Source organism: Cercospora beticola, chromosome 1, assembly GCF_033473495.1.
Source record: "Cercospora beticola chromosome 1, complete sequence".
Classification (NCBI taxonomy): Eukaryota; Fungi; Ascomycota; class Dothideomycetes; order Mycosphaerellales; family Mycosphaerellaceae; genus Cercospora; species Cercospora beticola.
The window spans coordinates 3894785-3909450 of NC_088935.1; the positions used below are offsets into that span (position 1 = coordinate 3894785).

General features: G+C 52.9%; 3 protein-coding genes across 3 annotated transcripts; 2 read left to right on the top strand and 1 right to left on the bottom strand.

Moving 5' to 3' along the window:
* Positions 1 to 7676: 7676 nt before the first annotated feature.
* RHO25_001567 (uncharacterized protein) lies at positions 7677 to 9301 on the bottom strand (the record flags this gene model as incomplete). The annotated part of the gene is made up of 3 exons (XM_023594178.2): positions 7677 to 7856; positions 7912 to 9146; positions 9196 to 9301. The coding sequence occupies 3 exons, from the start codon at positions 9299 to 9301 to the stop codon at positions 7677 to 7679; spliced, it is 1521 nt and encodes a 506-aa protein (XP_023458410.1).
* Positions 9302 to 10195: 894 nt separating this feature from the next.
* On the top strand, positions 10196 to 12078 carry RHO25_001568 (uncharacterized protein; the record flags this gene model as incomplete). Its single annotated transcript, XM_023594179.2, has 2 exons — positions 10196 to 10436; positions 10493 to 12078. 2 exons carry the CDS (start codon positions 10196 to 10198, stop codon positions 12076 to 12078), a joined length of 1827 nt encoding a protein of 608 aa, XP_023460289.2.
* Positions 12079 to 12830: 752 nt separating this feature from the next.
* On the top strand, positions 12831 to 13791 carry RHO25_001569 (uncharacterized protein; the record flags this gene model as incomplete). The annotated part of the gene is made up of 3 exons (XM_023594180.1): positions 12831 to 13046; positions 13119 to 13253; positions 13312 to 13791. The coding sequence occupies 3 exons, from the start codon at positions 12831 to 12833 to the stop codon at positions 13789 to 13791; spliced, it is 831 nt and encodes a 276-aa protein (XP_023460288.1).
* Between the last annotated feature and the right edge of the window lie 875 nt (positions 13792 to 14666).

Below are 14666 nucleotides of genomic sequence, written 5' to 3' on the forward strand. Positions count from 1 at the left end.
TTTTGCATCATGGGTCCATGGGAAATGATCCGTCATGGACTTGCGTGGGAGGGAGAAAAGTTGCCAGGCCGCAAACATATAAGCAACCTCGCCGCTCCGCTCCCACCACTGCTCCCACCACAGATCAGACCATCACGATTACGCTTGCAGAGTTGGCCTTTACGACTACACGACCGAACATTGATCACATTGACGACAAGCCCACCACACCACTATACCATCACCACACTCAAGCTCAGCCAGACCGAATTACCAACCACCACAATGCCTGCCTCGACATTCGGACCACCACCATACCCACCTCCAAGCCGGCCTCTGCCTCCCACGCCTACCAAATAAATGTTGCTGATTACACGCAACATATGATGGCTCGGCTGGAATTCGTCACCAACCCCGATGGAGCGAGATCGACAAGAAGCGACGCGGGACCGCAAAGATAAGGCACCGCGCGCCTGACGATTCATGAACCACCTCGAATCGCCTGGCATGCATAACCAGGGCTTTTGTCACCATCTGACCTCCACTCCGACCGACGGGTCCAGCTTCGCCATCGAGATCACTCAACGACTGGCCAAATCCTACTGGTTCTTCTCGCATCCACCACCTTCTCCAAAATGACATGGAGCATTCGACTACATCCCTCGGCGATAGTCATCAACGTCGATGATGCAAATTCCAGCATCCTTCGACTGATTCGCCGTGCTTCATCACCACGACTGTAACACTATCTCGTTTAATACACTTCTTCTGGGGCTGCTGGGCGGCATGTGTTATTACTATTACTACTTTTTCGCGGGCTCGCTGGCATACATTGGGTATAGGATCCCACTCCAAGGCAGATTGAAACGGCTGGATTCGCTGTCGGTTAATAGTACATGCTGATGAATTGGCGGGCTTGCATGGGATATTTTCTGGCGCTACAAAGGTTTTTAATGCATGGATACGGAGGAGGACGATACCCCAGAGGCTGCAGCAGAAATATGCGCGCCGAGTTTGTTAGTTGTTTGAATAGCGATTGACCTTCGCGTCCAATGAAGTGTCATTTCGTGTTACTTTGGTCCTCAATTTTTCTCACCTTCCCCGACTGCTGCTTCTCTCTCGACTCGTCCGAAGTAGACCACCTGCAGGCGCGCGAGACATGTCAACGCCGTGGCTCGTGACTCGGGTTGCGCCATCCACGCATACGCATACCTGCACGACATGCTGCCTTCGTCCGAACTGCCGGTGCTGGACCTCAAACAGCTGACGATTGTCATCACTATCTTCGTCACGAGCACAGTCGATCACACTAACCGGCGCTTCAGGTAGAAGTGCATTGCAGGTACTACAGCATCGCTTCGACCAACACTCAAACGCTCTTGCCGCGAGTTAATGATGATGCTCTCTGGCCAAGTGTAAGGAGTGCTGCACGATCCACACATGCAATGCAATCTAATCAACCGCCACCGAGACATGTCCGGTATTATTGGCAGCACGAGCTGAAGTCCTGCCCGCCCATTGCTCAGAGCCATGCCAGCTGCATATCAAACAAGCGAGCTCCCGCTTCGCTCTCTGTGCGACAAACACTTTAATACACACACGCGGCAATCCTTCCAAGGCGTGCATTATGCCGCTGCTACGCTGGCACCAGCTGACAGCTTCCGCAATGCGGTCGGTGTGAAGGAGCACACAATCTATGCATCATGCATGTTTCCAAGGCATGAGCAGACTCGCATACAGCATCTCCACCGCTTCGAATCCTCATCACGGAGTTGCGAACAAGACCACTCCGAGGCCCCACTGGGCGCTCGTGCTGCGCAATAGACCGGTTGCTGGGTCCTGTCCAAGAGCGTTAGGGGCTGCAGCAATGTCCTGCAGCTGCAACGCATGGACATCATTGCGCTGCTGGCACCTCTGGACAGCTGTACTCACTGCAGAAGGTACATGCATCTGGAGTGACTTGCTATGACAACGCAAGACCTTGGAATGGAGTGTACTCGCAACCTTGTTCATCAAACTCAATACCGCAAGTCCAGTCTCGCAAACATTGCCACATCAGTACGACCGTGATTTGGTGCGACACCGCCACCTGTTCACGGTCTTCTGGATCAACGGAATGTGTACTTGACGCGCGGAAAGCAAAGGCCAGAATTAGCACAGCACGTATGCAGGGTAGTAAGCGCGAGCAACGAACGGCGCCCGGCAACGCAACGCCCAAAATGGCGCTTGCGAATGTCGGGCTCGCAAACACTTCCATCGTCGGGAGCCGTCGTATCAAACCTTGACAGGAGTGCTAAGATCGACAAATTGGCACTTTCTGACGAGACGCCCAATGCTCGGGATGACAAACAAGATCTGCCGTTGAAGAAAGGAGCTGGCACCGGATTGCAGACCGCCTTCCTGTCATAATATGGAAGACATTGACACTTCATGCAGGGACAACACATCACAATGGCACTCCTGAGATCTCCGTTTGGAGTCGAAAGCCCAACACAGCCACTAGCTAACGGTCGACACGACATCCTCACTCCCACGTGGCATTCCGTCGATGCGCGGTCCAAGTCCTGGTGCGAGCTCAGGAAAGTGAAGCGCCAGAAGATTGCGAGAGGCGAAAGTCAGCAACCTCAGCATCGGCGCCTTCCCTACTCACATTGTGTCTCTACTATAGACGCGACTCTCCTCTTCACCTCAGCTTACTAGCGGAACAATACAGGTGAAGTTATCGCAAGCTTCATGCGGCTACACTTTGCGGCTACTCTCAGACTTTCTCAACCTGAAGCGCTCAAGCCATGTCCCAACCACCAAACCCTCGAGGATACGACTCCGACTGTCTGGACCACGAGATGAGCCACTTTCAGCTTCGAGACCAACACCAAGCAGAGTTGCAGGCGATCGAGTCATCTGGAAGCTGTCGCGTCGAAGAGGTAGCTGCACTGGGATGAAGAAGGCAAGGACAGCCCGCTTCCATCTCTTGTTCGAAAATGCCTCGCATACCAGCAACAGGTCTTGAGCCTCGAGTTGGGCAACAAAGTCTCGCTGAGTCAAGCCACGGAAGCGAATTATCACATTGCCGCTGGACAGGAAGGTTTCATGTTGCCTCTCCGGAAGCAAGTCCAGCGCGCAGAAGCCACTTTCTGTCACTCCTGCAGGTGAAGTCCTGTCGTCAAACGAGGCCCAGTTTCATGCCGGCACTTGTCCAAGTGCCGCCGAACATGCTCGTCAGGCCATTCAACCGGAACAGTTTTCTATCTTTGTCGCAGCCGGCTGTGACTGCCGACCTCACGTTCAGACTTGTCGTTTCAGATGAGTACACGTTCGATGGTATCAGAGCAATCTTCCCCGTGACCAGTGATCCTAGACAATCATTTATCCGAAAGCCGCGAAAGTCCTTTCACAGACTTCAACATCGATTAGGGTTGAAGCAGGCCAGCGAGAAGACTGACAGAAAATTTCTGCGAGTAATTCGGCGACTGCCCGAACCTTCGCGACCTGGTCGTTTTCGGATTCAACGGCCGGCTTGGTAATTATCAGTGGAGTGTTCCTGGTCGAGGTCAAGAATTGGCGTTACTAATGTCACTCTCGGCGGATGGCGCGATTGGTTGCTGCCAGTGCAAACCAACAGCGCCAAATGGATGATTCGGAGCGTTGCTCACATGTGTCCAAGCCCTTGTGCGTGGGGGTGCATTCCAACAGTGTCGACGTACGGCAGTGGGCTGTACAGCCGACCGACCTGTTGGCCAACGGTCCAGCCCAACGTATACTCCGTCGGACGGCCGGCGGGAGATCACCAGGCCGCAGTTCCTGGTCGACAGTTTGTGAAGGGCATCCCAGACATTGTTGTCAAGAAAATCAGCCACGTGCCGGGAATTGCGTTTTCCAGGAATGGAAACATATGCTTCACTGCAAGCAAAAGGTCCAAGTGCAGAGACACGATGCCGCATTTCACACCTTGATGCTCCGACTTCAATGTCCGTGGGTGCCGCACCACAGCATGCTGTGCAGCACGAATGCCAAAACTCACGTCTTGAACGCGATCCCCAATCATCTTGCTCCCGAGTCGTTCCGATGCATCAACTCCTCGGGAGATGTTGAGGAGTTATCGCGTGCAAGATTGGTCGACTTTTCGCCTTTCAATTCACGAAGCCTGGCTCGTTCAGTACCCTTCTCAACTCAATGCTGATAACGAGGCATTTAGGCAGACCCAATCAAACGTGACCAACACGCTGCCCAACGACGTGACATTGGCCGTTACATCAGGATTCATCCAGCAACTCCGTTTGCGTGTTCTACTGTGACTGACCACCGTGCCGTGCTCGATTGAACGACATCACAGAGGCTGATCATAATGCCTACTACCCAAGCCATTTTTCAGATTGTCACGCCTGCCGCAGCCTGTCAGCAGCTCGACGACGCTACTTCCAACTGTGATCAGCAGATAAAGACCATTGTGACAACTTCCACAACTTTCACAAATACAACGACCAAGAAGCGGGTAAACTTCTGCAGCAGCTGTGTAGAGCCTGCAGTCATCAGACGAGACTTTGCATTCTCACCAGATGATCCACGATACTGGCTACGCGCCGGAGCTTCCGAGGGTGATGAACAGCAGAGCACGACTGTCGGAAGCGCCAGGCAGAAACCGAAGCGGAAACACTCTATCACGATCAAGAAACCTTCGTATCGGAAGACTGAAATATCTCCAAGAAAAGGCGGAACGTCTCACAAAGATTCAGCGTCCAAAAGAAATGCCATGGCAGTAACCTCGACGGGGATAGAACGGCCTCCTACACCTTTTCCGACACTCGAACGCCAGATTGGCAGTCAATTGCTGCTGCAGAAGAGCATCACCCTGTTCAAACATGCCGCGTCAAGGGTCGCGAACTATAGGCCATCCTCTGCGCTTTGGTTCTAATGCACGATGCTGTCAAGGAAATGCAAGCGAGAGAAGCTTTCTTGCTGAAGAAGCAGGGCAGTGGAGTATGAACAATGGATCTCTGCTTCAGGCTCGCAGACAGATTCAACACGAGATCGGTAACAACCAACTCTATCTGTTTCATGCTTCCGGTACTTGCCACTGTATCCGAGACGAACTCTCGAATCGAAGAACGTTTCATGAAGGGACCATGCCAAGGCTGTTGAAGTGCTGAGTCCCAGATCTGCTTCACACCACCCCAAAAGATATGGAATTGCTGCCTAGTGGATTGGGCTGGAGCCACTGCTGTGGCTGTTGCACGTCTTGAGTCATCTAGATCACAGACTCTGCGTCCAAGGCACTTGCAACTGGCGACACTGGCCTGCCGATCTCTGGAATTGTGTCATGCACAAGATTTGTACGAACGATGAAGGGGCAATGGCCGTAAGATCCGACGAGAAGATACTGCTTCGTATGGCCAAGGCAGTTGCGAAGCAGATACACCAGGTCGACCTGTACGCGGAAAATTATCCACCATCGAACTTATCTCGCAGCTTAAGCGATGGAACAAGTGACCAGGAAACATGCTCCGGCCAAGTGAAGATGCTACCTTCAGCGCTTCAGCCAATGTCAATTTGTGGGACGGGTTCAAGTCTATGTGCAGTGCAGCATACCCATATGAAGGCGGCCACACAAACGAAGCTTAAGCATGCGGCCAAGCTCTATACATACCGTGCACTATGGTTGACAGGCTCACCTCAAAACGCAAGCAACGAATCAATTCTGACAAATCTCTCCACGATGAAGCCACCTCCAAGACCAAGCTTCGATCACAGCAGCGAAGGCCTCGTCCATTTTCTCCTTCGTGCCACAAGAGAAGACCCAACACCGAATGGCATGTCAGCAAGAGCGCTACTACCCACTTCGTGTCTTTGACACCTTCAAGGTTCTATCCCACACTCTCCAAAAATCTTCACCCGCGTTCCTCCAGCATTTCATCCCACTCTACACGCCTGAAGAACAAATGCTGGCGAGCGTTTCATCAGGTGTCGACAAGTCTCAACTCGAAACTCGATCTTACAATCATAGCGCCATCCTCACACCGAGACACAATTTCACCAGCGGTGACCAAAAAGGATTCCCGTCGGAGTGCTCTCCGAAACCAAATGACGAAAAGTGCGCGGAAACCAGAGGAAACGCCTTGAATGATCATCCAGAATGCCGAAGTTCAACAAGAGAACCACACCAAAATTCTAGAAAAATTCTACGCCTCTTCCACGATGTTCATCATAATGATGATCAGTGAGAAAAGGGCTTCGACGCTAGTTTCTCCTTCTTCACACTATTTTAGTCTGCTTTTGCACAGACTACATCCTAAACTGGCGCAAGAGACGATGTGATCTTCCCGCGCGCCTCGCTAGCGATACCGACGAGTCAGACGGAATATGATTAGCAGAAGAATCCGTCGAATGCAGTCCACTATGCAGGCAGACATGGCGAAGACAACGACATGTGCCCAGGCCCCTAGAAGGCACACAGGCGTCGGCAAAGACGAGCGTGCCAACAAAATACCAAGCACAAAGGACTAACGCAAATGCCAAAGTCAGATCTACACGTGCACAAGTCACGAAACAACCAACCAGGGAACAAACCTCCTCCTAGTCGCGGATCATTCTTCCTTGCACTCGAGCAAATGATCGAATGCTTAGTATGGATTTTCCTATTAGTACAGATCTACGAATAGTCAAATTGCGTTTCTCGTACAGATGCACTTCCCTGCAAGTCTTCAAGCCAGTGGCTAGTGTTGGCTAGTTTGGGGACAAATGGTTACTGGTTTATCAATGATCACGAATTGCACGTCGCCCTTGCTTATTAACACGTATGTAATTCTGTAGTCATGCAGTGGAATGGAATATCGTCGGTCGAGTGTTCGATCTGGCGGTGACAGGAGATGCGATGACGACCCCGTTGCGCGCAGCGGCACAGCGGTATAGCTCGTAGGTGAACTGTGCGCAAGATTATGAATGGAAGTCCCGTGGGCAGGTTGATGTAATACGGAATCTCACGTTCTTCGAATCGCATTCTCGAACCATTGTGACAATGTGATCCAGTAAGCAATTTCTGATTCTGGAACATCTACAATCGTATCAAAGTGAAGTGTCTATCCTCTGGTATCGCAGTGTACAGGCTGCGCGACATACAATGCTCGATGTGATGAATCCCCAAGACAAAAGTACTCCACCAACCAATTTGACGATCATTTCCCGATCTGCAAGAAAAGCACGCACATTCGTCGCCATCGTGCAGAAGAGCACACTGCTCCAAAGCGTTTCTTCGGTCCAAGTGGACGTAGACAGACCGATAACGATCACGGCGTTCCCCAAGTCGAAGGCCTCATACGTTCAGGCTCGCTAGTAACATTTTCCTTCTTGTTGTGCTCTTGCTGGAGATTATCTTCCGTTTTCTGTAGTTCGTCGTTCCACGTCGTGGGGTCGTCTGTATCGTGGTCAGGAGCCACAACGCGAATGCTATGCTGCGCGTTGGCCCTTCTTCTCGTCTTCGCCAGCGCCGGGTGGACTTCCGATTGCTGTGGTGGTACCCGGCCATAATAAGCAGGGGAGTCGGGGCGCGGGGATGATTCGAAGGAGAATTGAGATGGTGAACGAGGGGGAAGAGGTGGTGGTGAAGGAGTTGGGGGCACTTTTCCGCGAAGCGAGGACTTCTTCGGAGGAGCAGCGCCCTCTTTCTTTGAAGAGCTGGAAGGAGTCGTTGGCGTGGGCGCTTTCTACGACGTCGACGCTGCCGGCTTCTCTTCCTGTGGCTTGTGTCCAAAGACGCTGTGGCGCTGCTTGTCCTTCTCCTTTTCTTTCTTCTTGTCTTCCTTCTTTTCGCGCTTCGCAGTCGCTTCAGCCATGAGCTGCTCGAATGCCATGAAGTCACCTTCCTCGTCTGGATCACGTTGGGCCTGTGCAATAGAGTCAGTATGTTTGAGGAATCACTAGTGATGTCGCCCGACTCACCTTTGCAAACATCTCGCCAATAACGATGAGAGCGTGAGCACGCTCGAGTCGCTTCTCTGGCTTCACTTTCTTATCGTACAAGACCTTGTCGCAAACATCGCGGAGCACACCAGTGATTTCAAACTTGCTTCCTCTCCAAGCAGCAGCCAGAATCTTGCCGGTAACACGCTTCTCATACTCGGCGCGTCGCTCATCAGTCCACTCTTCACCACCCTTCTCCTCTGCGCGGGCCATTTCCTCAATCTCCATCTGCGCGGATATCGCAGAGGATACGGTGCCCCAAGTGTCCTTGACCATGTTTCCCTTGTCCTTAAGTCTGCTGAAGAAGCCGCTGACGCCGCCAATTAATGGCTTCTGACTCTTGATATAGGTGGAAGCCTTGGCCACATATGTCTGTCCGATGGCGTGGAGGATCTCGATACCAAAGGACTCCATCTTCAGGTTCTCCACCTCCAACCTCATCTTCTCGCGGAAGGCATCAGTGACGTCCTTGCCCTTATCAGTTTCGGTCCACACGCTCATGCGGTCGATGAGTTTCTTGGAGAGTGTCTCGATTCGCTCGTCTCGGATTTTCTTGCGCTCCGCCTCGAATGCTAGCAGCTCTTCGCGTTGTTCCCTGGTCAAGCCACCCTTCTTCTTCTCCTTTTCGCGCAGTAGTCTCTCTTCCTCTGTCATGCCGGCAGCAGCAGCGGCAGCCTCCTCTTCCGTTCTATCGGTAATAGCCAATCTGGTAGGGATGCCTGATGGGCGGGGCGTGGATGTGCCGGAGCCAGATGCGGGCTTCGAATCGCGAATGGGGATATCGTGAGCAGCGCCGGCGGCATACTCGGGCGGAGCAGTCTCTGCATACGCAGGTGGTGGTGGAGGGGCTCCAGGCGTGGCATCTTTGGCGGCTTCGGCTTGCTTCGCTTTCGCAGCGTCTGAAGTAGCGGCGGCGGCTTCTGCTGTAGCGGCAGCACCTTCGGCTTCGGCGGCCTCTTGTTCGCGCATTGAGATCTCCATGCTCTTGGTCAAATCCTTCATCATTGAGATTTCGCCGATCCAGTCATGGAAGGCTTCGCCGCCGAAGATCATGGTGAAGAACTCTGCTGGGTCCTCGAAACCTGAGTCGGGCTTCGCGCCCTCCTTGCCAACTTGGTCATATCGCGATCGCAGTGCTTTGTCGCTCAGCACTTGGTATGCCTCGCCCACTGCCTGGAACTTTTCGTGTGCGGTCGGGTCATCTGGGTTCTTGTCTGGAGGGTGTTAGCCATCACTCCATCAGGCGCCTTGCAAGTCTCTCACCTGGGTGCAATTGGATGGCCTTTTTCCGGTATGCCTTCTTGATTTCAATCTCGGTCGCGGTCGGCGGGACGCCGAGGGCGTCGTAGTACTCGGTGTCCACGACCATGTCGCTGCTGGCTGGGATCAGTACTGGGCTGGGGTCACTGAATGTGCGGAGTGAAGAATGTCTATGTACGGGCAGATGGCGGTGGTGGCAGAAGGTAGTCGTCGTTTACGCGGCAGTGCAAGAAAGTCCGCCGGCGGGCACAGGCTTGGAGGAAATGACGCACGCTTTGACACCTCAGCAGCCTTCGTCGCTCACGGCGTGCATGTGACAGAGCCCACGTCTGGGGAATACGCGGAGCGCGTGGCGGTGCTGTGGCATCGCTTCTCTACGGATGTTATTCACTGCGCCTCCTGCCTGCTGCTGCCACACTGTGTGCGCCTGTATTGCCGATTGTACAGCTCTGGTCGCTCCCCATTGCAGAGCATCGGCCCCATCGCCGAAAGTCGCTCTGTCTGTCTCGGAACGTGTCTTCCTGCCCTCAACCGAATGCTGTGCCCTTCCAAGCCCCTCGCGGAGAATATTACCACTCACAGACGATACTTCAAGCCCGTTTTGCTGCATGCACGACTGTGGTTGTTGGCAAAACATGTTCACTTGTTGTCCGCAATAGCCTTTCGGCCAACGCCGAGCAGTCTGAGTGACGGAAGTCTGGCATGAGGTGCTTCGGCCGATCCCTGCATCACCGACATCGTCACTTATTATCTCGGACTGCGGAAATCATGGTTGGCTGCTGAGTGGTCCCATCAGACTTGCCCATTGTGGCTCCGTGTCCCAACCCGAGGTAGTAGGAGGACTGTAGAGGAGCCGGCAAAAATGAATACTCTCCCTTCACTCCTCCAACGCTTCTACCATTCGAGCCATTGTGTCGCGAGAGCGTCACGTTTTACCACGCGCAACACACCTTCCTCGATACGATCGACGAAACCAGCACTAAGACGAGCGTTCACCACGACCATGACGGGATCTCAACAATTGACGCTGCAGCGCATTGCCTTTACAGAAGCGATACAGAAACATGCACCGGAGTCGACAGCAGTAATACACTCCTTGAGCGGGAGATCGTTCAACTATGGCAGTCTGCTTGCAGATGTTGCTTCGCGGAAAGAGCAATTGCTGAAAGAGACGGGCAAAGATGCGGACACAATCGCTGGGGAACGCATTGCGTTCCTGGTGGAGAATAGCTACGATTATGCAGGTGTGTAGACGTCAATGGCATTGTCAAATCAAGAGCATCGAGCTGAGAACATACAGTCACCCTTCTGACATGTTTGGCCTCCAATGCCATTGCCGTGCCTCTCGCGCCTTCCTTCCCAGCAGGTGAGCTGCGGTACATCCTTGACCACAGTGAAGCCCTCGCTCTCGTCCACACTGGCAAATACTCCAAGCTGGCACAGGAAGTTCTCAGCGAGGGCCTGACACATACACCATTGCGAGTGGCAGTGAGCAAGATCACCGAAGGCGCGAAGTCATCCTCGCAGGTCCAACTGTCCGCTTCAACACCTGCTACAGAAGGTGGCATGATGCTCTACACGTCCGGCACCACAGCACGACCGAAGGGTGTCCTCCTCCCCACCTCTGTATTGACAGCTCAGGCTCAATCATTGATCGAAGCATGGCAGTACACTCCTCAAGATCACTTGCTGCACGTTCTGCCACTCCACCACATCCATGGTACTGTCAATGCTCTCTTGACACCTCTTCTGGCCGGTGCCACCATCGAGTTCATGTACCCCTTCAACGTCGATAATGTATGGAAACGTTTTGCGGCACCTTTTTGGAATGACAAGGAGAAGAAGCCAATCACATTCTTCACTGTTGTCCCCACGGTCTGGGCTCGCATGCTACAATCCCATCCAGACTTACCTGAAGACCTCAAAGCTGCCGCCGATGAAGCTGTACAGCGCAAACATCTCCGCCTTAACATCTCCGGCTCTGCAGCATTGCCTACTCCAACCAAGAAAGCATGGACTGCCCTTTCGTCTGGCAACGTCCTTCTCGAACGCTTCGGCATGACTGAGGTTGGCATGGCACTCTCTTGCGGCCTCGCAGACGTCGACCGTATCGACGGCAGTGTCGGCTGGCCCCTCCCCTCCGTTCAAGCCCGTCTCGTGGACTCCGACACTGGCGATATTATCACCAGCGTCACCAAAGAAGGCGAAAAAGAACATCCAGGCGAAGTCCAATTGAAAGGCCCCACTATCTTCCGCGAATACTGGCGCAATCCCGAAGCAACGCAAAAAGAGTTTACTGAAGATGGATGGTTCAAGACTGGCGACATTGCGATCCGAAAAGATCTATCCCACATTGATGGAGCAGGTACCGGCCAGAGCGGATCTTGGGCGACTGGACCCGCATACTTCATTCAAGGCCGTAAGTCCGCCGACATCATCAAGACTGGTGGTGAGAAGGTCTCTGCATTGGAAATCGAGCGCGAACTCCTGTCTCTTCCAGAAGTCGAGGAATGCGCCGTCGTTGCCTTACCCTCGGAAGCCTGGGGCCAGAAAGCTGCGGCCGTCGTCGTATTGTCTGAACAAGGAAAGACTGCGGGCAAAAAGCGGAAGCGAAGAAACTCTGCCACCGGTGAGCAAGAGGAGACGTCGGAGTGGAGTGCGATGGATATGAGGAGGGCATTGAAAGACAAGCTGGTGGCATATAAGATTCCCCAAGATATGAAGGTCGTTGAGAAGATCCCAAGAAATGCCATGGGCAAGGTTAACAAGAAGGAGTTGGTGCCTAAGGTATTTGGCGACTTGGAGAGGATAAGGAGGAGGAGCATTAGTCTTGCGGAGGAGAAGGCGTTGCAGAAGGCACTGGAGAAGGAGAGAGCGAGGTCGTAAGTAGGGGAGAAAATTCCGGGAGCGAATTGGAAGGACGATGCATAGTTGATATAGATGTGGGCATTGGCCTTGGATGAGATGGACATAAGTATCAGTATAACTTAATCATCGCTATCATGAGGAAGAACGGCTGTTCTCCACCATACTTCCACAGCTTCCTTACTTGAGCTCGGCTTTCAGGCGTATCCGACCTCGTGCAGAGCACAACAGCTATTCCTTCGCATCTGGTAGGCGGAAGATCAAGGCCTCGTCGCCAACCACCGGGTTCCGACGAGCCTCTACCCAACTTGTGTAACAGATTCGCAAGGCTGAGACGAAAGACATTTGCTGCCAAACGAATGTAGACCCTGAAACGCCACGCGTCGATCCTATTTTTGGTTGGTCTTGGCGGGAAATCTGGTGTGGCTAAGCTATGCATGGCGTAACAACAGACGACGAACGCCCGACCACTTCAGCCTTTCCAGCCTTTCTTCTCGTTACAGACCACTTTCCTTTCTTTCGCTTTTGGTATTGCGGCGCGAGGAACAGTAGCACCATCCATTGTATATTGGCTGCCAGGTCGCCGAATTGGAGACTGGCGTTCGTTTGAATCCGCGACACATTTCACGAATACGTACCGGCAAGAACGATTTACGAGGCTGAGGACGAAAGACGAAGATTGAAGACCCAGAAGACATAAGACAAGTTCAAGATTCGGAGAGACGAAGTCGAAAAGACCCTTCGAAGTTCGTACGACCGGAAGTTCCTTCCCAATGGCTCCCTCAGCTCTCCTTCCATCCCTCGATCCAGATGGCTTCCCAATCTTCCAGCCCGAGACGATCCAGTCGCAGCATCACCACCTTCTACGACGCGACCTTTCCGTCAACCAAACGCAAGCCGTCACTGTCGGAATCATAGGTGTTTATGTGGTGGTCATCGCGCTGTTATGGAATATTCCTTATGTGAGGAATGTGCTCTGGCCGTTTAAGGTATTTCTTTGCCCTATAGGCTGAGCATGCGCGAAAGAGAAACGTGTTGCTAATCAGTGGTGATGATAATAGATGCTGACGATCGCCTTTCACGAATTTGGTCATGCTTTCGCAGCGAAATTGACTGGTGGCAAAGTCGAATCCATCGAACTGAATCCGAACGAAGGCGGCGTGACGAGGATGCGAGGCGGGAAAGGAGCGATCACTGTATGTCAACAAGACGCTCGTGGCGTCAAAGTCAAGTTCTGAACTAACAAACGCGCAGCTCCCCGCAGGCTATCTCACCTCCTCCCTGATTGGGGCTCTCCTAATCTTCGCCGGCTTCAACATCGTCGCCTCCAAAATCGCCTCCTTCGTCCTCGCAGCCTGTTTCCTCTTGACTCTATGGTGGGCTCGCAAAGACTGGCTTACGATCATCACGATACTTCTTGCTACCGGCCTCCTAGTGGCCTGCTGGTTCATCGCTCACGCCCAAGCTCTCCGTTTCGTGGTGCTCTTCATTGGAACCATGTCTTCACTTTACAGCGTCTGGGATATTTGCGACGATTTGATCTTGAGAAAGGTCAATTCTTCTGATGCGGTGCAGTTTGCGAAGCGCTATGGTGGGAGCTCGAGGTGCTGGGGCGTGATTTGGAGTTTGGTGAGTGTGTGCTTCATGGCCGTGGGGATCATCGCGGGGATTGCGGCTTTCAGGCAGGATTGGAAGCAGCAGGAGAAGGATTCGAAGGGCTTTATCCCGACGTGAGAAGAGAGGAATGAAGAGAGGCGCCAGGGATTTGAAAGTATAAGACCCCTCTTTCGAGGGCACTCTACCAGGGACTCAACTCGTACCAGAACGTACCAGGAGTGTGCAATCAAAGCTTGTCTATCCGGCCTCTGGTCTTGACGAAGTCTTGGACTCACTCTGGTTTACGCTCCGCGCCTCAAATACGCCCGTCCCCGCGCTTGTGGAACCCGGGCGCCTGATCAGTGGCGCCTAATCAGTGGACTTCAAGTGTAGCGATGATTGCAGACACGAGAAGAATATTCGTACGTCTGCCTCGCATCCGGTGTACTTTGCTTAACACTCCTGGCTTCTGGTCTACGAGATGGTACCCTACTCGACCAGGAGGAAATCAACTCGCGTCCAACACCCATCTCGGGACGCCTTTTCATACTGATTCTTTACTTCGACGCGACTGCGACTGGGGCCGTCCTTGTCAATGTGTTGATTGCCGGGAAGAAGCCGAGCAACGAGAAAACGAACGCAGAGAAGCTGCTAGAGTACCGATATGCCAAGTCTGCGAAACATCCCCTACAGCGCATGTATCATTTGGAGATCCGGTGTGGGCAATTGGCAGAACTGGCTATACTTCCTTCTGTGCTGAATGCTGGAAGAAAGCTGCTGAGAAAAACAAGGAAATAGAAGAAAGGAGGGAAAGAAAAGAGCAGCAGCGGATGAAATCCATCAAAGGCATGTCGAAAGCATGTTTCAGAGAGTGAGAGCAGTTGAGTCGACAGAGCAGATCCCCATCGCATACGCAGTCGACAAGTATGTGCGGACGGCAAAGATTTCAAACTCTCGTCAATGGTGCCAGAGAGACGTGATATCGAATTTGAGAGAAGATCTGGAAGTTGTCA